The sequence below is a fragment of the Pararge aegeria genome, chromosome 17 (assembly GCF_905163445.1).
Source record: "Pararge aegeria chromosome 17, ilParAegt1.1, whole genome shotgun sequence".
In the NCBI taxonomy this organism is placed as follows: Eukaryota; Metazoa; Arthropoda; class Insecta; order Lepidoptera; family Nymphalidae; genus Pararge; species Pararge aegeria.
Window position 1 is genome coordinate 9,959,691 of NC_053196.1, and position 24,685 is coordinate 9,984,375.

At 35.2% G+C, this 24,685-nt stretch overlaps 1 protein-coding gene across 6 annotated transcripts in view; it reads right to left on the minus strand.

The window, feature by feature from the left end:
• The window catches only part of LOC120631076 (protein split ends), a 97,682-nt gene that overhangs the window by 50,706 nt on the left and 22,291 nt on the right, over positions 1 to 24,685 (minus strand). For 4 of the 6 annotated variants that reach the window (XM_039900496.1, XM_039900498.1, XM_039900497.1 and 1 more), the window contains exon 2: positions 20,825 to 21,139. The exons of 1 other annotated variant lie outside the window; for it this stretch is intronic. In XM_039900496.1, coding sequence (XP_039756430.1) covers positions 20,825 to 21,139 — 315 coding nt within the window. Of the gene's footprint in view, positions 1 to 20,824; positions 21,140 to 24,685 lie in introns of those variants that run through there. One more of the 6 variants, XM_039900500.1, reaches the window with a different exon arrangement.

The window sequence follows — 24,685 nt, forward strand, 5'->3', positions numbered from 1 at the left end:
ACCAAAATTTTCTGGCAAATTGAAACCGGTTCTGAGCCCTTGTGGTAACTTTGTTTATTTTTATAAATTTATAATATAGTAGGGGGGGAGGCCGGGGCTACAATTAACTAGTAAAAAACAGGTACTATTCTCTGGATCAGGATGTGAATATTGATGATCTTTCGCTAAATTAGGAAAACCCTGAAATTTAGGACGATATGCCAAATTTAGGTATACCTAAACGTGTCTGAACTAATAACGCATGTGTCTTATAAACCGTTAACGTCAGGCATAAAGGTGCAAGACTCTACCACGAGCTTCGTCTAATGAAAAACGCGCTAAAATGTCTGCTATTCTCACCAACACTCCGGAAAAAACTGCTGTAGAAGAAGAATATAACATAAGGAGAAATGAATAAAGAGAAAAATCCCTATAAAACACTAAAAAAAAGAAAACAGAAAATATAAGGGAAAGGGTAAAGGAAATATAAATAAAGACGAAAACGATGATGATGATGACGATGATTATTTTTGTATCATTTGCGGGGCGTCCTATCATAAAAATACATAAGGTGGTAATTGGTCAAATGTATCTCTTGCAAGGACCCATGCAGCATGTATCAAAGGTGATATAGCATCATTCAGTTGTTTGAATTGTAATTCAGATGATGATATGAATAAATTCTCTTTTAATATATAAATAAGTATTTTACACATAGTATTTACATATTTCCTAATCATATCATATCTTCCAAAGTCGATACTAAATTGTTACGTTTGAAGAAGACTATTAAATACTCACTCAAACTAACTAAAATGTGCCATTTTTTACCTCATTCTATGATTATGTTCGAGTTATTTATCTAGTTAAGTTTAAATATTTAAAAAATATGGCGAGTTAAAGACTGATTAATAATTATTTAGAAAGATTGTACATTAAATTGTCGGATTATTTAAACATATTTGAATTTTGGTTTGTGTTAAGATATTTCGTGATTTTTATACTGTCAGTTTATAAGAAAGCGTGTTCCATGCAGTTCACTTTCATGAATAAAAAAATAATGTAGTACAATTATTTATTGATCTTAATATCAGTCAACAAAACATATGTTAACCATTACCCTATTGTTAATACTTGCCCCATGGCTGTTAATTGTAGCCCCAAATGTGAGGTAACAATTAACAACTACCTTTTTTGAGAAAAAGCGATCTTTCAAGGGCAACTTTTCGATTACATTTGTTTTGAGATAATTTCATAATACCTGAATAGTTAAAGTATCACTAACCAAAAAATCTAGTCTAAATGTTAAATAATTTATAAACTACAAATAAAAATATATGTTTTGTTAATTGTGGCCCCTCTCTCCCTTACACACAAAAAGTTTGTCTTGAGTAACAGCAATGGTACCCTTGCCTAACTATCTAGCTGTAACTAGGTAGAAATATTCTATTAGGAATTTTATGTTATGTAAAACTCCACTAAAAAATAAACATCAGATGAGATTTACTGTCATTAGCCAAATTAATGTCCCATTGTTGGGTTTATATCTCTCTCACTTATAAAAGAGATTGAGATAAAGCTTAAAAAGAGGGCATTTTTAGGCCGCATTTCATTTAAAGGTTGCTTATAAAAGCCTTAACACAACAATTACAAATATAAAAACATTTACTGTCATTAGCCAAATTAATGTCCCATTGTTGGGTTTATATCTCTCTCACTTATAAAAGAGATTGAGATAAAGCTTAAAAAGAGGGCATTTTTAGGCCGCATTTCATTTAAAGGTTGCTTATAAAAGCCTTAACACAACAATTACAAATATAAAAACATTTTAAAATTATAACTAAGTATTTTGTCACACATCATGTTTCAATCCAGTGCTCGCTACCGCGCCAGGCGCTCGTGGATACCTACTAAGCAAGACAAGTTAGTTGTAAAACGCGAGGGGGTGAAAAGCGCTCAAACCACAGAGGAGTAACGGAAAAGAGTCAAAGGTTCTAAGAAGCGAACAAAATTTTTACCTATTTTGGTGGCACAGGAGGATGCCATTTAATAAACATTAATAATTAATAGTTATTTGTTCAACAAGATGGAAAAGTTTGTTTTTGTTGTGATTGCCTAGTTTACATCCAGAGCTAGTGAAGGATTCGAGCTAGGAAGAATTAGGTAAATTAGAATCCTGAGTCTAGTGAGGCATTCCAAAGTACAAGAACCAAAAAACTTTTCTATCGTGTGATAAATGCATACAACTTTTCACTTCAATAGCGAGAAAATACAAGATGTAAAAGAAATATTCTTTATTACGGATATTTTTGCATTTGAGATAGCTAAAAAATGATGTGCTTTTATTCTTTCTATTATTGTTCACTGTACAGTAAACCACATTTACACTTTTATATTAAAACACTAGGTATTATAAAATTACAATTATCCACTATTTAAATTATTATCATTATCATTAAATTAAATGAAAACACGACGCGCGACATGTACTGCAGCCCCTGAGCTTGAGCACAGGCCGAGCCGGTCGGTCCGGTTAATCGATTTTTCTCCGTGCGCGACATAGCGCCTGTGCTCACGCACACACGCGCCTCAAGCTTGTAGTAGTGTACCTATCGTAGCGCGCTTGTATGAAGCTTTGCTGCCGTTCCGTTTTTCCTCTAATTTGAACTATAACTTCGCCTTAATTTAAGGTTTATTAAACGTTATGAAATCGTTCGCTCAGTTCGAAGGTAACCTGTAGCTTTTTTAGTTCGTTCAATCTGGTTGTACAAGAACTCAATAACATAATACAAATCACTACTCAATAATTAACATAAATAATTGTGTGTTATCAATACCAAAATCAATCAATCAAGAAGACAGACTTACACTATAGCAAATTTGAATAAAGTAAATATTTTCCGAACATAGAAAGCTGCTTATTGAAAACAAATGAACATTTTAAGGCGTGTAAAATTATTATTGTTCGTTGTTCGTCATTGATTTCGAAAATAATTGTGTTTATCAAAATGAGTCCAACTGACAATGAGTGTGATAAACTTATTTTAACGCCACCTGAAATTCAAGAGGCGGCAATCCATCGACCTTCCGAAACGCCCACATTAAAATTCAAAAATTGTCATTCAACAACTGTATTTTTAAATGAAAAGTTCTGCCTAGGTACTACTTAGATTTAATTTCCACGTATTATTAGAGATGCGGCCTCTCTGGAATCCTGCGAGATTCATGGCGTGAATTTACGCCGGAATTTTGCCGCACGTAGGTACGTGGCTTCGCGAAAAACCGTTCGCACGCTGGTCGAGAAGAGACGCCAAAATATGCACTGCTATTTTCCTATAATTCCTACAGCTGGACATTAGATTATCTTTTTTTATCTACAAATACATAAGCAACGTGTAAATGAAAACCGAAATAATACGTCACAGCCTTTACATTATTTACTGTCTCTTAAGAATTACCTGTGAAACCAAAACCCTAATAGTTTTTGAGTAAACTATTCCCAAAGTTAATACTGAGAAATCAGATACAGCCCCAACATAACATGCAAAAGTAAAATCAAGTGACCTCTGTCACTTTATTAGGTACGCGTCGCGTAGAGTAGGTGCCTATTGTGCACGCGTCGGTCTTTTTATCTTCAATAGGTTTGTATACAAACTAATTCAAAACATAGTAAGTGTATAAGTAAAAACTTACTATGTTCTGAATTAGTTTGTATGGAAAAATAAATATGTTTCTTTTGATTTTATATTTTTACAGGGTGATTCTTAATGTTACACGATGTATACAGAACGCTCCATCATAATTACCGTCCTCCGTAAAAATTCAAAGCAGAATTTCACTGCAGATATACTTTGAAGCCGGAGCAAAACCGACATTGAAAGGTGAAAAGGCGTGAACAGGCGTGAAGCCCGTGAACGAGTGCGAGAACCATCGCGGTTTGCGGTTATCACAGATGTTTACGGCGCGATTGTTGAGCGGGCTTAAAAATTACTAAAAAGCCTTTGCCACGACTAGGCATCTTTTGCTGGCCGCTGAGAAATGTACCATTTTAGCCAAGCTATATTTTACTTAGCTTAACAATTATGACGCTCGATCGTTCGTTTTAGTCAAGAGCACAAAAGAAGTCCGTGTGCGATTTAGAACGAACGCAGCACTCAGTAATGTTTGCAGGCTAATCAAATTTCAGCGAATAATGAAAAAATAATAGTCAAATGAACAAAGTAATTTTTATTTCCTATTATTCTAATCCAAATTACCGCAATAATTCAAATGCAGGGTCAAAGATAATGACTTTAAAAAAAAAGATCAGGTGCTTTTTATTTTCGCATATACTAGTCGCACAAGTCGTGATCATCTCGCTCTTCTAACATCAACACAAGACACATTGGTAAACTATCGGTAGCGCTATCCGACATTCTGTCTCGAACGAAGGTACTGGCTCTATGCTGTCCAGTCGCGGCATTTCGCCGCGCTTGGAATAGAAACAAACGCGACCGCAGGCAGCAATGCGGTCGACTGCAACTACAGGCCACAATGAAGCCTGCAGCTGCAGACTGTCTCGAACTTTACCTTTATAGGCATGTTACCAATTTTGAAAATGAAGTTCGGAATGATCTCTGTCCAACAATTATTTTAATTTTGCAGAATTGAAAGGTTTTGTTGGTATAAATTGCATATTACATTTAATAAAATTATTTTGAGATTGTTGAAGCTAGCGATTTTTGAATTACTTAATACGAACATAACTTGCACAACAAGCGGTGATAGCCCAGCGGGTAGAAGCTCGACTTTTCCTTTCGACACTTTCAGGGGGCCGAGTTCGAATCCCAGCACGCACCTCCTTGTTCCATAGATAAAGATGATTGATTTTGATGTTGTTAACAAAAAACTTAGTATCTGATAGTTTGATCACGAAATCGATACTAATATTATAAAGTAGTGAGGCTTATGAGTTGATATAAATTGGACAAATGGTTAAAAAGATAATACGACATAGGTATGGGGCCGCAATCATGACGCACCCTTTTGAATATATTAATTCTATTAGACTTTTTTTTATAAGATCAAAATGTCATTTTATTTAGAAATAAACTATGTTGGATTATATTGGGTCTGAACTCCAGAAGAACCGAATAATATTTTTGTACCATATAATAACATTACACATTGGATAGAAGCAGGCGTTACTTTGCGGAATTTCATGATATATTATGAAAATAAAGCTTTAATTTGCTATTCTCCGCGAGAAGCAGAAAAATCTGTATGTGTCATTTATAATTTTTTTAATCTTTACACTCCACACCAAACATTGTTAAAAATTATTTACAATTATTTAATTCACATTGTAAAGTCAACATCTCCTGAGGATGATCCGGTGTTCAAGCAAAACGTGCATAATATTGCCGAAGATCTGTTTGGTGTGGAGAGTAAAGATTGAAGAAATTATAAATCACACCATACAGATTCTCCGGCTTAAGTATACCATGTTAAGCTTAATTTTGATAAATAACATTACATTTAATGCAATATACAGAGAAATTTTGAAAATGGTTATCATTGAATAAAAAATAACATTATTTATTCAATGATAACCATTTCATCCACTCATTTGTAACCTGGTAATATAGCCAAATTGACATGTGATTACATACGCACATAATATGTAGTAAAAACATAGACCTACTTTTGAAAGTCAGGAAAATTATCATTTCACTCAGTATTAAACGAACCACATTGATAATTTGAATACAAGTCAAAATGTTTAACGCCCACGAAGTGGACACGGGTCAGCTATAATATTATGAAGTTTTTGAATTTGTTTGGTTAAAAGCGCTTATCTCAGGAACTGCGATTTCAAGTTGGTTTTTTTTTTGAGTTGGTAGTATCGGTTATATAACATCACGCTACAACCGATAGGTACTACGAGGATCATCAATCAGAAATGTTGCAAAATCTGCAAAAAATATCCTTTTTGACAGATATCGATGCGTGCGATGTGTAAACAAGTAAACGTTACGAAATTGAGTCGGAATTGTTTCTTTTTAAGTTCTTAAAACAGTCCGCGAAAATTTACGACTACTTTTTAAGGTTGATTCATACGCAAACGAAGTCGCGAGGGTCCGCTAGTACTTAATTTACGAGACTTTCGAGCCTACCCTTTGCAGCTTTGGGTTTCTGTGCGTCGCCTTCGTTCTTTTCTTCCGATTCCTACCAAAATTATGCTCGCACAAACTCTCCTCCTTCCCATTATTGATTACGCTGACGCAAGCTTTGTTGACTTAACTGAAGACCAGTTAAATAAGCTTGAGAGACTTCAAAATACTAGCATCCGGTTCATATTTGGATTGCGCAAATATGACCATATTTCCCAATTTCGGTCTCGTCTCAGGTTACCAATCCAACTTCGCCGGAATTTGCGTATTCTTTCTATTCTGTACTATATCTTGTTCCATCCTTCTACTCCTGTTTACCTCAAAGAGAAATTTGTATTAACAGGGCCTCCTGAGGATGCTCGCTCTACGAGGAGGTTTATCCTGAAGGTGCCTGGTCATAAGTCCTCTTTTTTCCACAAATCCTTTACGGTTCCTCACTTTGGAACGCCCTGCCGTTAGAGATTCGTGAGGCGCAATCGATCGGCATTTTTAAGAAACAAGTGAAGGATCACTACTTGTCTGTATCGGCCGGGCATTGATGGGAATGATCACTGTATTCTTTTTTTTTTATTTCGTTTTCTCCATATTTTTGAGGGTGTTTTTTTTTTTTTTTTTTTTTTTAATTAAGTATTTATAGTAGCGTATTTGTATGTTTATATGTTTGTATGTATGTATGGAATATATTTTGTATTTTTGTACATATCTTTAATTTGTTATGTTTAGTATATACTATGTTTTATGTTTTTTTAATGTTAATTTAGTTTTAAATCCTAATATTTAATTATGTTTGTTGTACCACCAACTTATTTCTTATAACATTTTCTTGTATGCCTTTGGTTGCCTGGAAGAGATCGCTATTTAGCGATAAGGCCGCCAAATTGTACGTTCTACCTTATTGTGCTGTTGTATTAGTATCTCTGTAAATTTTCTCTGTGGTGTACAATAAAAGTGTATTCATTCATTCATTCATTCATTCAAAGTCAAAGTCAAAAATTATCTTTATTCAAGTAGGCCCATAGGTGGCACTTTTGATGCGTACGTAAGAATTACACGGTAGTGAGATGATGGCGATAACCACATTCGTAAACTTAAAACTAAAGCTACGAGGGTTCCAAACGCGTCCTGGTCTAAGAAGAAGCCCACAACAAACTTAGCCGGGTGTTTTTTTTTGTTATCACCATCTCACAATGTCATTTTAAATTATTAGAAGAGCAACCTGGTTAGAGCAATAATTTACACCCAAGCTTTTTTATCGATTACGTAGTCCTTTATACTATAATAGGACTTTTCTATAAGCTTACGTTTAATACAAACTTTGAACTTTTTAAGAGACATCTCCAAGATGTCAAATGGTAGTTTATTGTAGAATTGTATGCAATTTCCTTTAAACGAATTATGAATTTATGCAACCTAGTATATTGCACTGTAAGTTTATTCTTACTTCTAATGTTTAATTATTGCAGTCACATTTTTTCTTAAATTTAGAAATGTTTTTATGAACTACATTAAATTTTCAAATATGTACTAAATATGTACAGTGTATAGCACTGACATTATTTTAAAATCTTTAAATTTATCTCTCAATGACTCTCTCGGACCCATTTTGTAGATCGAACGAACAGCCCTCTTCTGCAGCACGAAAATAGTGCTAATATCAGCAGCATTACCCCAAAGTAAAATTCCATATGACATAATGCCGTGAAAGTAACTAAAATATACCAGTCTAGCAGTTTCTACGTCGGTCATATGGTGTATCTTCTTTAGCGCATAGGCAGCAGAACTAAGCCTGTTCGATAAATTATTAACATGAGGACCCTATTGAAGTTTAGAATCTAAAGTTATTCCTAGAAAAACTGTCGTATCCTCCAGTTTCAGTTCCTCATTATTAAGTAGTACAATGGTTTTCACGTGTTTAACATTAGGTTAAGTGAATTTTATACACTTGTTTTTTTTTTTTCGTTAAGAACCAAATTATTAGCTTCAAACCACTGTACCACTTTAGCGAGAGAGTCGTTTACGTTGTCAAAAGCTAGTTCACGTCGATTTATTTTAAAACTCAGTGATGTACGAGGGTGCATTTTTATATTCGCGGAATGGGTAGGTAATTAATAAATGAGGGTACTTTCCTTAGTCGTAACTGGTTATTATTAGTATAAATAGAACGTTTTGTTTTAATCGGGCCATTACTATTTGAATTATCGTCGATCAAACAACTCAGTTGGGAAGAACATTGTGAAAAATGGAGAAAATCGAGCACCGCGCTGTCATAAAGTTCCTTACCAAGCAAGGTAAATCGGTTCAAACCATACTAGAAGAGATGTCATCAGTTTACGGGGAGTCTTGCCCCGGTAAAACCATGGTTTATAAGTGGCATACCCTTTTTAAGCAAGGCAGGGCCTCACTTGAAGATGATCCTCGGCCAGGACGGCCGATCGAGGTGACCACTCCGGAAATAATTCAAAAAGTGGAAAAATTAATACTGGAAGATGCTAGACTAAAGAAGAAACAGCTCGCAGAAATGGTTGGAGTATCCGATACAACCATATTTAAAATTCTTCACGATCATCTCGGCATGACCAAAGTCAGTGCAAGGTGGGTGCCGAGAATGCTCACGCCGCCTCAAAAACAACAGCGCGTAGTGTTCTCGCGCGTTTTTGGACCTCTGTAATGAAGACCAGGATGGAGTATTGACTCGAATTGTTACTGGGGATGAAACTTGGGTTCATCATTATGAACCTGAGTCCAAACAAGATTCTATGCAGTGGCACAAAAAAGGTACACCACCACCAAAGAAATTTAAGGTGTCATAGTCGGCGGGAAAAATCATGGCGACAATCTTTTAGGACTCAGAAGGAATCTTGTTGATAGATTATAAAGATAAAGGTGTCTCCATAACCGGAGATTACTACGCTTCAATCTTAGAGCGATTAAAGGAAGCAATCAAGGCAAAAAGAAGGGGAAAATTAACCAAAGGTGTCCTCCTTCTGCACGACAACGCGCCTGTGCACAAGAGCCGTGTTGCGTTGGCTTCCCTGTATAAGATGGGCTTCGATATTTTGGTTCATCCACCCTACAGTCCTGACCTGGCTCCCAGTGATTATTATCTCTTTCCAAAAATGAAAAAAGAACTTCGGGGCAAGAAGTTCTCAAGCGATGAAGAAGTGAAGGAAGCAGTTTCAGCTTATTTTTCAGACAAAGAAAAAACATTTTTTTTCGAGGGTATACATAAGCTAATTGAAAGATCTGAAAAATGTATTAGGGTTGCAGGAGAATATATTGAAAAGGAAAAATAAACTTGTATTTTTATTTCCACGTCTTACCCCGGATTCCGCGAACTTAAAAACGCCCCCTCGTATCATGGGCAAACAGAACTATCCCGTGTTTGTCCTTAGCAAGGTAAGGAATGTCATTAATGTAAATAAAGAACAGAAATGGTCCTAATATAGACCCCTGTGGGACACCTATTTTCACAACTGATCCATTGGATTAAGTCTAGAGCTACACCCTGAATTCCATAGTGGTGTAGTTTCCTAACTAATGTTTCGTGTTGAACACAATCAAACGCCTTAGTGCCACGTGACTCCTCCCAGGCTTCAAATATGTTTTGTATTAGCTCAATACCTGCGTCGATTGTTGAGCGACCCCTTTATTATATTAAATTATACTTATGAAAATGGTAAAGTAATTGATTTAAAATGAGTTTTTCAAAGATTTTACTGAAAGTGGGTAGGTATATAGGTATAGGAATCGACACAAATCTATTTAAACAAATGTAATATTTATACCATTGTTGTAGTGTTTACAGCGAAGTAGGATTCGCATGCACCACGTACCTACTAGGCTAGCTAGGCATTTATCAAAGGGACTAGCGCGTCTTGCGTAAACCGGTTAATTTAAGTTTATAAAACGTTACAATCGTTCGCTTGATCAGAATGGTAACCTACATCACATAATATAAAATGGAGGACAACTCCCGTACGAGTTATAACAACTTAAAGGTATGGTGACTCGTACAATACCACCTACCCAAAACCCCTTACCTGCATGATTTTTTTTCTTTTTGAAAAAATATATGTGGTAGAAATTGAAAAATTAAAAGACAAGTGTCTTGTCGTGTCGTGTTTCGTGTTTATTGATAAACATTTCTGGATAGTATGATAGCAAATAGACCTCTCAAACTACTCACATGAAATCGGTGCAAACCTTCAGCTACGGCGCACTTCAAATCTGCTGGGGGCAGTATCATCATCATTATCAATCCGTTTCCGGCCTTCTTCAAAGCACAGGTCTCATCCCAGAACGAGAAGGGATTAGGCAGTGGTCCACCACACTGGCCGAGCACAGATTAGTAGACTTTAGCCTTGAGGACATTATGGAGAACTCTCTGGCATGCAGGTTTTGCTTACAAAGGAATAATTTCAAAACGAGACGCAGGCCAGTTCGTGCTTGAACTGAGATCCCGAAAGACTCCGAGAGAGAAGCCACTTTACCCACTAGGCTATCATGGTGGTCATGGAAGGCTATAGGGGCAGTGTTGGTTTCGAATCATCCGAATTATCAACTTGCCTGTAAGGCAACCACGCATTGACTCAAGTTCTCGCTCTAATAGACTCTCGTTATTGAATTCTCGACATGTAAAGATAATTCTAGTTCTTTTATGCCAATATTGGTAATCTTTTGAGATCGTATTTCGACATTTCTTAGTTTCTTGATATATATATAACGTGACCCAAAATTCAACGATAAACCAACGTTGGAAGAAAGACTTGCCCTGTCCAGACTACTCAAAAAAAAAAAAAAAAAAGAGAGAAAAAAAATACCTATTTTTATAATTACAGAATGAAAATAAATTTCTCAAAAATTGGGACATCCTTAGGTATTTACCACGGACCACAATTTTAAAACTATTATTGTATAGTTTTTTATAGGTAATCTGAATAGCAATCCTATCCACCACAATCCTCAATAATAAAATCTAGAATGCCTCTAGTTTTTTCACAAAAAGTAATCAAATTATTTTTTTCTCAATTTTTTTTAAGTGGTATTCGGTTACTTAACTTTAACTTATCCCTGGTGTAAAAAAAGTATGAGTACTACTACGGCAAGTATTTTTATAAAATGACGCAACTTATCAAGATTCCTGAGATTATAGAGGATACCAGAACCTACTCCTAAAAATAATATCCTTGCAATTTCAAAACAAGAAACTTATTCCTTAAATTGTAGTTTACAGTAATCGCTTTTTATTACCTGCCCATACTGGGTTATTGTTATAATTTCTAGGAATTTAAATAGGGCATACTTATCTTAGAAGTTAGAGCGAGACAGAATGATAGAGATGTTTACGTTAAAAATGAGTAGGGTGGGGAAGCTGTTATTAATCTCAGGAAGTTAGTTCAGTTTGCTATGCTCCTTTGTTTACTGTGCACCATTTCGTATTCAACTACGTGGCTCTCGTACTTTTGGACTAGAATCAATCTGCAATTAGGGTTGTCCTAAAGACCATCTAATGAAAACCCATCGCGACATTGGACGAGCTTCCTCGTAATATCGAAAATAAATATCCGCAGCCTGTAAACACTCAGGCTGCTGATAACATCAATAGCAAACGATATGCAAGACAATTAAAACGATTATTTTAAGGTGATGTCGTGCATGTATTAATTCCGGTGGTAAACATACACAATAAGATAACAACAATAAGAACATTTGCTACAACGTAGTAACCGGAAATTCGGTTTCATCTCTTTCTACTAATATCTTCAGCTTCAGAAATTTATGTAATGTATTTTATATTATGTATATTTATATTTATGTAATGTATTTTATACAATGTGTAAATCAAAACCGAAATATTACTTCACAGACTTCAGAGGTACGTAATGAGTACATTATAGATAAACCGAAAACCTAATAGTTTTTCAGCAAACGTAAACGACTGCCATAATTATACCTTCGTCTGTTATTTATATCGCGAATACGGGTTGCCTAGTAAAATCTAGATTTATGTGCTACTGCAATAGGTACATACATTCCTGACAATCATTCCAACTTAGCAACAAGCAGCGCCTATCTTCTGCAGTTTTTTCTTCATTTTCTACATTTTACTTGTCACCTACTTGAAATGTTGAAAACTTTATTACAAATTCGGTTTGAAACAAGCAAATTGACAGCGTAGCCTTGGTGAAAGCTGGTAATTAAAGAAGTATGACAATAGAACCTTAATAATGTTCAAGGTATAATTTAAATTAATTGTAGTCGAATTTCAACCAGTGCACGAACACTAGTTTAAATCAAAGCCCAATAAAATTATGTTCGAAAAAGTATTATGTAAGTCATCTGCATTTCTTTAGCGCATTTGAATTGCAAATTGAGTATAAAAAATCACCGGCTTATTCACTGAAAGCTGGTCATGTAGCCCTATGCCCTATTTTATTAAAATAAGTCATTTTTTTGTAATAGTTGACATATACAGAAGATGGGCGACCTGATGGTAACTGAAAACGATAGCCTTTAAAACAGATCAATTATTCGCAAAGCATGCAAGGAAATGTCTTAGAACGTGCCGCCCTGTATCCATTAACCTGAGGCGTAGGTGTTAAGTCTCATGTGCCTTTATGTAAACCGGCAACCGCGCCTTTCAGACCGGAACACAGCAATGCGGCAGAAATAAGCATAGCGGTGTCTACCCCGGACGAGCTCGGTCACAAAAAGATCTATTACAACTATCTGTCTGGTTAATCAAAATTTTGAGCTTTAGATTTATTTAGCTAATTACAAACTAAACTGTTCACAAAATACGCTGAGACAGACTACTGCTTCTTCTTCTGGTCTGGGCATGTCCCGTACTTTGGTGGCCGGAACCGTCAACTGATGCCGTAGCTGAGACAGACTTATAAAACCGGTCCAGTGCGACTTAGATTTGTTAACGAATGGTTCTTTAGTTTTATTTATTTTTATTATAAATATGAATACTGCGATACTCTTTTTATATTTATTAAAATTCATACTTTCAACACAAAAATACTGGGTTAATTGTCCTTCAAGCAACTAAAATCCAACATTCTTTAATGTTACAATAGAATATCGGTCTGGGTTACTTATTTACATAGAAAGTAGAAACGACAATCCAATCCAAACAATTTGTTTCTTGCTTCGGATCATTTTATATTAGCTCACTTAGTTATGTAATTAATATATTATTTGATCAGTATATAAATGCAATATTAAATTAGTTTAACAACATCATAATGGAATTTACTATTATATCTGTTTCGATAATTCCATCAGTAGAATTTACTGTACCGTGTAGGTAAATGAACTAAAACTAAAAAAGAGTATAAAGAAAACTCAATTCAAACCCTAGCAAAAGGAAACCAAACTATAATTGGCATTTCGGATGATATTTACGTCGCTATAGGTTCACGATTGGAAAGGGTATCCCTTCTAGATTCTAAGTTAAGAAATATCAAAGGTAAATCGAAGGTGAATGTTCATTATTTTGGAACATGAGAGATTGTTTAAATGACTATTATTAGCTAGCATTGCTGGATTTAAAGTATTATAAACCTTAGTTTATAATAATACTACCTGTTGCGCTTTTTGACCGCGCTAATTACGGTTTTTTTTTAATTCCCGTGGAAACAGTTTTTTTCCTGGGATAAAATGTGTCCTTTGTTACACACCGTCCTTTTAACCAACTCTGTGCCAAAAATAAAGTTGATTGGTCTCTTAGTTAGTGCGTAAAGGATGGACAAACAAACACACTTTTGCATATATTTGCATGTTTAATATTAGTAAGGTAGCTCAAGATGTTGTGGCCTGGATGAATAATTACTTTTGACACAGTAAATAAACAGCTTTTTTGGAAAGTAGCCCCCAGAAACACGTAACTGAGTGAGTGTACTGGCTGTCTTCATAGTCAAACTTTTATTAACTTCATAGTAAATTATAAAGAAGAGCTAAAACGAGAACTCGGCATTAAATTAGTAGCGCTTCAAGATATCACTCGTGAAGCAATGAGCAGCAAGAAAGTCGCGTGGATAAGTGTAAATTTATGATATATAAATTCAAAGTCGCACCGGTGAGAAAAACACGTTTACATACCCACTGACAGGTGACGAAACATGGTTACATAAAATATGATCCATAAACAGCCATAAACAAAGCGCCATTCGACAGTTGCTTTGTAAATGAGCAGAAGCATTAAAAGTACATCAAAAATTGATAAACACAGATACATTTTAAGCTGGTCTAGTCATTTCTGTAACATAAAATCATTTTACACGTGTAGTTGTTAAGTACTAACATAGGTTTAACTACTGTATTACTAAAAAGATATAGACAAATGTCCGAAATAAAGATTTATTTGAGGTTTGCCTGAAGTTCGTAGATAGCGTGAGGATACGATCTTACAATCCAGCAATTAGCTTTACAACAGGTGGGCGATCAACGGTCCCAGAGTTGTATCGGATTTACAGTCCACAAATCATACCCTAGCAACATTGGTAAGTCGAAATGTTTTCGAGCACCGTAGCGTTTCGCTGTAGGTTATACATGTTTAACACAACGACTGAGGCGAAATCTAAATGCGGCAGCATGCAAATGGGGAAGCAGGGCTTCTTCATGATGAACTCTTCATTCAAGAAGCCACCGTACAGGAAATGTACCTGGATTAGACCCAACAGTTACACGAGAAATAAGTTTAACTTTATCATGTCTCTGGATTCCTTATCGTCTCTTCAGATGCGTCTTACTACTCGCGTATCAATAAAAAGATATCAAAATCGCAGACGTGCGCCCTGCAACATTTTAACACTGAAAAAATTAAACATACCAATTGAGCGCAAGATAGGCTCAAACGTGATCGCAAGAGATCTATTGGACCAAGCCAGTTGACACGACGGAAGATCATAGTAGTCGTAATTTCTCTAAACCTGAGAAAACGGTGATGACGGAATCACAGCTCTGTTGAAAACTATTGGAGAATAAAGCCCTTAAGCGATTGTTAAATACGGTCATTCACTGAGGCACAACGCCACGCATATAGCACAGAAGCTTGGTGGTTCTACTCTTCACGAAAGGTGACAATACCACTGCACAGTCGTGCCAAGTGGAGAGTAATTATAAATCGTCTTGCACGTTGGTTAATACCGTGAAGGTTTTAGTTGCACTGACTGCATTCATACGCTGGGGCAGGTTATATAGAAGACCGAGAAGTATTACCGACTACTATGCTTAGCATTTGCAGACTATGGGAAAGCTGGAGAAAGCGGACTCTAGAAGACTTTAATACAATGTAGGTAAAACAATATAATGACGTTCTAAATTTTCTTAACACGTGGACCGAAGAATAAACAAAAGAACGAAAATATAACATTATATTCAACAAGGACACAATCGAAGTTTGGTTACATCTTTTCGTTCAAAATCCCTGTACCTGAAGACTCTTTACCAGATTCTTCACACTCTGTCACCTACTGCATGCAAGCCAAATAAGCATATTTAGCAAAATAAAAAATTGATTGATTGATTGATTGATACTGAGCCCACAAATCACCCACTGTTTAAACTGGGCGTCAAAAAGAACTCATTCTTTATGTTTTTCACAGAACTTGCACTTATCTGTGGCCGAGAAACCCACGTTCCCTAGAGTCATCGGTTGCTAGGACTATTTGTAGTATAGTCCCATATCTACAGTGAGCGCACTTCCATATATCTTCATTGCACTCCACTTGGCGTCAGTAATTGGCGACGAAAAGTGACAATGAGCGGCGGCCTAAAGAAGGCTCATAGCAACTCATCGGGGTAATGGGGAAAGCTGTTATGCACGAAGCGTCCCTACTGAAATTGAAAAGAGCACATCCGCAGAAGAACCAGAGATAACTAAAGGCATTACGAAGCTAAAGTAGCCGGGGCACAGAGGACCGATGAACTTTAGGAACCCAAGTCAATTGAGCGGTGTCTCGAATGCGCACTATCGGTAGACCTCCCACTAGCTGGACAGAAGACATCAAGCGAATCGCAGGGCTTCGCTGGACGTATGGAAATCATTTCAAAAGGTTGTCCTTAGAGAGATTCACGAACCAGTCATCTATTGCGATTCTAGAACTAGATAGTACTTTGATACTTGGGGACTTAATAGTGGGGTAGAAAATAGTAATAGAAAAAAATTTAAGTATCTTAAGAATTGTGCCAGTAGTTTAGTGGTACCAATAACTCGAAATTTTAATAGATCCATACAGGAGGATGTTTTCCCATCTCCCTGGAAAATATATACATATTTTTTATATACAAAGTTCTGGCCTATTGCCAAGTTATCAGTATTGTCAAAGATATCAGAGTCTTTAGAGTGTCCTTACTTAAACTGGCAAATCAAAGTAATTTTAACATCCAAAAACATGGCCTATTATAGATAGAGATGTGGATTTTTTGGAATCAATTGGTGACAGAAACCTACAACTAGACGCGATCTATCCAGATTTTACTAAAGCATTCGGCCTAGTCGTTCATAACCTTCTCATTTGCAAAGTAAAACTTTATGGTATTGTAGGTAACGTCCTGAATTGGCTAGCCTCATATTTATTTTATTAAGTCCTATTAATTAATTAGCACTTTTTGGTGCACCGCAAAGCTCTATTTTGGGGCCAGTGCTTTTTAACTTCTTTATCAACGACATCGTAAAATGCTTCTATAATTCTGTAGAATTTAGGGTAATTTCACATTCTGCTGACTTTAGGTTGATGTATGAGGACCTAGATAGGCTAACTAAATGGTGTATTTCGAACAATATGGTACTGAATCATAAAAGATAAATTCAAATTCATTTATTCAAGTAGGCCTACTTTATAAGCACTTTTGAAACGTCAAGTATGCATGTTTGTGTGACTCTACCACCGGTTCGGAAAGCAGATTCTACCGAGAAGAGCCGGCAAGAAACTCAGTAGTTGCTCTTTTCCAACATCAACATTTACAATCATTTTGCTATCTTGCGGAAGATGAGAGCGAGGCTGGCTGCTTCCATTCTACCTTGTCATTGAGGAATTCATCAAATGTATAGTAACCTCGCTGTACTAGATGCGTTTTTACACATTTTTTAAATGTATGCATTGGTAGGTCAAGAATTTCCAATATGAAAATAACGTTATGTATTGTTTCATGTCATAGGAAGTAAAACCTGTTATATCTGTTTATAACATAAACGGAAATAATGTTACAACTCTTTATCCAATTAGAGATCTAGGAATGATTGTTAATCAAAAACTATGCTTCATCCCTCATATTGATATCATTTGTAAGAAAGCTCCGAAGCACTATATAATCTTGGGTGTTTCACCAGGATTCTTAGAGGATTTTTATTTAAATTTGAATAGTAATGGTAGATTACCTTGTAACGAAAGTGGTATTGTTATGATCGGGAACCAAGCTTCTACCAGAAATAACAGCTCTTTCCCTGAAATTCCTAACCGGTTGTATATCCGCTGTTTCTCCAAAAAGACATTACGATACGAAGATGTTCACAACATTTTTCAAATAAAGAATCCATTCGTAATCGTATCGTATACATTTCTAGAACTACATGACGTGTGACGATGAAAGTTTTTGTTTATTAGTATCAAGTTCTCTAGTAAGGTCAGCTAGTAGTATGTTTCCACAGTCTGCTAATCGTTTTTTTTCCATGGAAGATAGCTCTAGTTCAAGCTAAGCTGATAGAAATGGATTAAATAAGATTCCCGAATTTAGTCAATCAAATACGTGGTAGCAGACGTAAAAATAAAAGTATCAAAACAGTATGTAAGTTAAGACAACCAAATAAAGCATTTAGTTGAACATGTTATAAAATGTGTTAAACAAGTAGAAACACAGATCAATAACAATAGCGTTAATAACAAGGTGCATACATAAAACGAGGTTGGATCCGCCGCCAGCCAGTGATCCGACGTGTAGCGATCTTGAAAATAATCGTCGTATGTATCCAAAAACACTGCACACTGCATATCACGCATCCGTAAACGCACTAACACCATTTCACTATCACTGTATTGGGAATATTCCCCACTGCAATCCAGATTTAACACTGCAATCCATGAGATTGGTCGCTGTCATGGCGGCGGCGGCATCCATTTTTGGTGCGATGACTAAATGACGGACATGCTTAATCTATATTTATTAATCTATGAGCATAAATCACCAAAAATTTGCAAGCATTGAAGCATTTTATATTTTTGTAATTATTTTACAACTTTTGATTAATCAGTTTTGACATATAATGCCACAAGTACACCAAGCAACAAATACCGTCAAAAGGATTGTCGCAGCAGAAAATATCACAAGCCATCTGCTGGTACCATTGGAATGGAACAAATTTAATGTGAACTTTGTACTTTAGTGAAAGGGAATAATAAACGAAGACTAATCCAACTGAGCAACGTTTTATCGGAACACAACATTATTTAGGAGTTTAATTATTATGTAGAGTGATCTGGTATGGACCTATATCGTTTTATAAATACTACTACTTACATCGTCTAAATTATACAAAGAAGATTGCAATCCGGTAATTTTTTCAATCTCGCGAGCGAAAAGATTGGAGCGAATTACGCAGGATCACGATTGGGTTGTGATTTTACACATAATTATCTGCTTTCCATGTGACAAAAATATAATTTAAAGTGTGACCAGCCTTAAAATTAATAAAAAAGACAAGGGCATATTATGATATTACCTCCTCGAAAAGCAAATTATTAAAAAAATTTCGTCCATTAATTAATACAAAAAAGACAGTCCTCTCTATTATAACACGTACATAAATTAAAGGTTACCATTGTTGCAAATAAAGAATACCTATTGTAATTTAACAATACGCCCTAGCGCCTTTTCCTTTTACACAATTGTCAAATATCAGTTCTGGTTAACTAGTTTTTGGAGAACTTTTAAAATGTGAGTTGTTAAATTTACCAAACGTTATTCGTAGCGATATTAGGAAAAAATATGTAATAAAATAATGCCAGATCCCAGAAGAAAACTGTACGTCAAACTACAGAAAACATTTAGAAACGCACAACTTGGTCTGTTCCAAGTTTAAAAAATTAGGAAAATACATTGTCTTTAAAAAGCTGCCCATAAATACTTCAAAAGGCCTCAAATCCTATTAACCTAATTTTTAGTCACAGCCTTGTAAATTCTACTTTTTTCTTTGTTATGTAGTAGTAGCAGCTTTCGTAAGTAGTAATTCATTTCTCTTAATATGAATTGTCCTCACATGACTTTTGACAGTTACTACACAATAAATATATATATAGAAATATATTATAGTGTCTAGAAATTTTCTTTCATATATATATATATATATATATATATATACAGGTACTCAACAAAAGCCAAATTCCTTAAGCAGTGTACCCATTTTAGGCAATAATCGGGAGGATTTTACTTTATTGACGGCAAGTAGTCACAAGATTCTTTAATATTGAATTATTATGTGGGTATAATTATACCTAAATATTAAATCGATATTGTAGAAAATAGTTGGTTGAATCGTCTTAGCACAAAACCTAGAACGATTACAATGAAGCGGATAACAGATAGAGAGAGATGCGAGTATGCGATTTGCTTTAAATGTTGATGTTGACAGTCTTGAATAAATTAAATCAGGTTTGTTAGAATACGTACTCACCATTAAACACCTTGCGTTGAAAAAAATTCTTAGTAATATACAACATTTGCATGACATTCTTCTTTTTTATTTAGATATCCTTGGAACTGGATTGATATTTACTTGTTGTTTAACCGCAGAGCAATTATACAAAAGTCACAGCATAAGTAAATGTAAGACACCGGAAGGAATAAGTCCAAAAATATATTGCATCTTCGCCGTCACACAAATAGCATAATCTGCTACAGTGATAGTTAACGATACTCCATAAAGCCTACGAGAAGAATTTCAGAGAATTCCAAACAAAATATAATTGTCTTCATTCTATTGAATTGCTTATCATTTTTAGATCATGGATTTAAAGAATGCTTCTGAAATCGAAGTAACAATGTTCCGTAATGTAACTTATAGAGGAATCGACGAATTGCAATTTCTGCTCATTTTTTGCTTTTTTATTTTTTAATATTTTTTCAAAATCTTTATTTTTGAGAGTTCTGATTACGCGATTAAGTAATTTGTTGATATGCTTCTTGAAGTCCTGTTTGTACCCAAGTGATATTAAGTACATAAAGAAAGAATAGGTAGGTAAGAATAGGTATGTTCAGTTGGCGCTAGACGTATATTTTCATCCGCTCCTAATTTTTTGCTGTAACTCGTAATAGTTTATTGATGTTAGTGAACAACAACCACTTATAAGACTGGTTAATTTTAAGGGTTTACGTAGAACGCAGGTTCGCTATAATTTACAATCTCATGGATATAGCGAACCACGCAGTGAACTTACGGGATTGCAATCCCTTGAAATTACCTATAAGTATCTTTGCACTAAATTAAGGATTCAAACCTGTCATAAGACTATTTCCGAACTCACTCCTAGCATATGGTTCATACTTAGTTGGAGGGGATGGAGGAATATTAGTAGCCTTACCAAAAATAGGAACCTCTTTTTGAATAAAAAGAAACGAATGCCTCGCAGTTTTGAAACAGTGAAATTGATACTAACAGATGGCTATAGTAGCTAAGGAAAAGCTATACTCACGAGAGGTGGTAACGCGAGGTGGAGACGGGAGCAGGTGCGGAATTCACGGAGGATGAAGAACCTGAGTAACCGGAGCCGGCGGGAGACGAGCCGGCAGAGGGCGCGCCCGCGGTCGATGGTATCGCGGCTGGCTCGTAATACTCAGTGGTAAGAGTTCTTTCGTCCAGTACGTGCTCCACGTTATGTGCTTTCGATGCAGACTTGATGTCCATAAATGCAACAGTGGCACAAACACCGCTATTAGCACTCGCGTTAGAACTCGCACTCGCGCTCTCCATTCGACCCAATAACTTGACATTCTGGACTCGGCCATAGCTGGAAGAGATGAAGGGGTTTAAGTCATCTAGTAAGTTCATTGCAGGTATCAAAGGACAGTGATATAAGGTATGGGAAATAAGTATGAAAAACTAAATAATAGTAGAAATAAATATGAATAGCAAGAGCATAGAACTACTATAATGTCTGATATATATAATTGAATTGAAACTATAAATTGAAAATATTTTCTATGGGTGTGAAAGCTGCAGCACGGCTGAGTTTAACAAGTTTCGATTGCAATATACCCTTGGAATATTTAAATAGGTATAAGAATACCATATTGTCCTATGACGTTGCGGTCTAGCAGAATAATATATACATCGTGTTTTTGCAACAGATATCGACTCTGACATTTACGTTTACAATAAGAGATATTCCACTAAATGCGAGTAGGTACTTTGGTCTGCAAAGAATTGATTTAGACATAAGAATGATCAATTATTCAGAAAGAGGTATAAGCAATTTAAAAAAATGTGTAGTCATATGAAATTTGTAGTCCATCTTTTTTTCTTAGAACCTTTTACCGGTTTTTGTACAAACAATTGAACAACATTGTACAAAAAATACAATTGAAATTTTTGTCTTTTTTAATTCCGAAGAAGCAGTTACGGCAAGTCCTAACTAACCATAAATACCAACAGCTTTGAATGCTTTATTTATTAATATTACAGGCGAGATTAGTTAGGAGATTGGAATCAAGAAGTATCATCAGCGTGGAATATTCCAGAAAATTATCTAAGATATTGTTCCTCTCTCAAAAAAGTTTAGTTTCAAAGTTATTTTTTAATTTTGGAAAAAAAATTGCTTTAAGTAACAATCTCTTTCCAAGCCTGTTTTTGAAAAAAAACCCCATAACCATTCCAAAAAAGATAAGATACTCGTATTTTTGACATTGGCAAATTACCACCAACAGTCAGGCATCAACACGAAAAAGCTGGTTATTTAATATTTTCTGATAGTTTTTGAAAAAGATAAGTTTGTTGCAATCTTCAAATTTTAATCTTCAGAAAGAATCTGGCGTGGTTTGATTTCCGCGACACAATTTTATATGGATTATAATACGAAGAGGTCAGTATTTTTTTTTTAACTTTTAGCCTTGACTTTAGGCGACTTTGGTTATTTATTACTTAAGTCTTTACTTGGTTCGCTCTAAAATAAGACCGAGATGACTTAGTGGATCAGGCGAATTTAGCTCAGCCGAAATCGCGGTTACTTAATCAAATGTCCAAGCTAAACAAAACATAAATGGAAAGAAAAAGCAATGAATTACAGAATAAATATATAAAAGGCTAGGGCGAAAACCGAGTTAAGCATTTGATAAAGCAGTATTACTAATAAACATGCATAGAAAACTCAGTTCCTCCGTATGAACGCATACGGAAGACGGTTTGAGAAATGTGCTGCACAGATTATAAGATGAGCAGAAAACCCATGAAGTAAATTGGTCAAGATTTCTGATTGATTAATTGACAATATTTTGCTAAACATTGCAACTGCATCTGTTGCGCTAGACTCTAGTAGCTGGAATATTATAGGAGAGTAGACTCCGAATGGTATGAGAACTTGACAGTTAGAGCCCCTAAGTGTTCTTAGCTATTGTTACAAGCTGCCGAAATGAGGAATCCGGCACTTTCTGTGGCATCAGAATAATCCCGCTTCGAGCACTTGCCAGAGTACTGCACTTCAATTTAATTGCTGTTGACATAGCACGTTGCAATTTTTACCTCTTCCAAAAGCTGATTGAAATCTAAAAAGGAGGCATAGAACTCGGGTGAAGACGCGATGTTCATATTTTCTGTTAAAGTTTAACTAAGAAGACAATAATAATGTAAAAATATGTGTGTACAATTTTCTTCCGAAATCTTGTTTAATTGTGACTAAATCAGGCTGTAAAATATCCCAACTAAACAACTCACATTCTACCGACACGATACAAATCTAGCTTTATGTTCGCCGCCAAAAAATATAGGAGTTGTAGCAGTAGTAGTAGTAGTAGTAGAAATCAAGTAGAACTTTATTTTTTAATCAAATGATAGCCATGTAGGGTCATTTCGCCTGTTTGCGTCCACTTAGTGGAGTTGTTAGGTTTGAACGTGAAAAAAAAAATGTCCGTGCGGTAGTTTTTAATCAAATATGGTTGTAATGTAGTCCCTATATAGTCTTGTCAAGTTTAATGCACAGTTTTGGACAACGCATCTGATGTTTTATTCTACACAGGTACAAATAGCTGAAACAGGCGATTTTCCCATTTTGCGTCCACAAAATCCAGATTGCGTCCGCCTGTGGACCAATTGGCGTCCACCTGTTTAGAAATAATTAGGAAGGGAAATAGGAAATAAAAAGGGAAGCTTGTGATTTCAATCAAAACATTTACACACTAATTATATAATTGCATTATGTATTAACAGTATTTCTGTTTTTTTTTTTTGATTATTTTTTAGTATAATTATAATTTTGCTGCTTTTATCACTTTTATTACCAACTTTAATGGGAATAACCTGTACTTCACTTTATTTATTTAATTAATTATTTTTATTTATATATTTAGTTTGCCGTATCGTCACTCGGGTCTCAGCTGAAAATCAGCGGCATGCGTGTACTTAGGTACAATGCATGGCAAATGCTGAGCTGTACACCCTTTCTGTCTGGTGTTACACACAGACATTGTATGTTGTATACTATGTTGTTACTTTATTATTATAAGATGTACTGTTTGTAACACTTAACATGAATAAATGTTTTTTCTTTCTTTCTTTCTTTCCATTTAATAATTGCTGATATGATGAAAGTGAACATAAATTGCACTTCAGGATATTTTTTTTCTCCTCTAACTAACTCCATTAATAGATTCACTATTATTTCGAATATCATGTCGATGGCTTTATAGGATTCTATTTTACCATTTCGGTACAAAGCCTTTAAAATTGGCCAAGTGCGAATCGGACTCGCGCGTTCCGTGTTTTATTCTATTTTTTTAATATTTATTGTTATAGCGGCAATAGAAATACATCATCCATGAAAATTTCAACTGTCTTACTATCACGATTAATGAGCTACAGCCTGGTGACAGACGAACAGCGAAGTCTTTGTACTAGGTTCCTGTTTTTACCCTTTTGGTAAGGAACCCTAAAAATGGAACAAAATTCAAATATTGGCAAATACATAAAATAATTTTCGTATAATAATTGTATATTTTTAGGTTAGGTAGGTTATAAAGAGTATATTTAAATAAAATTATATAAATTTTACTCTATTACTTTCGTGTGATAAAAAGATGGACGCAAAATGTTATAGGGTTTCTAATGTAGGAAAACTGTGCGTCCAAGTCTGATTTTTGACATTCATTATCTTTTTTTATATTTCTAATAATATGGACGCAAATCGGCCATCATATTATGCATGTTAATATTGTTAAAATTGATAGGAAGTTTATATTGTTTTTCCCATGTTATCGTATTTAATTAAACATCTGACTGAGAAATAGTTAGAGTAATCTGCGTCCAGCGGACGCAAAGTGATTTTTTTATAAATTTTATGTGCCAG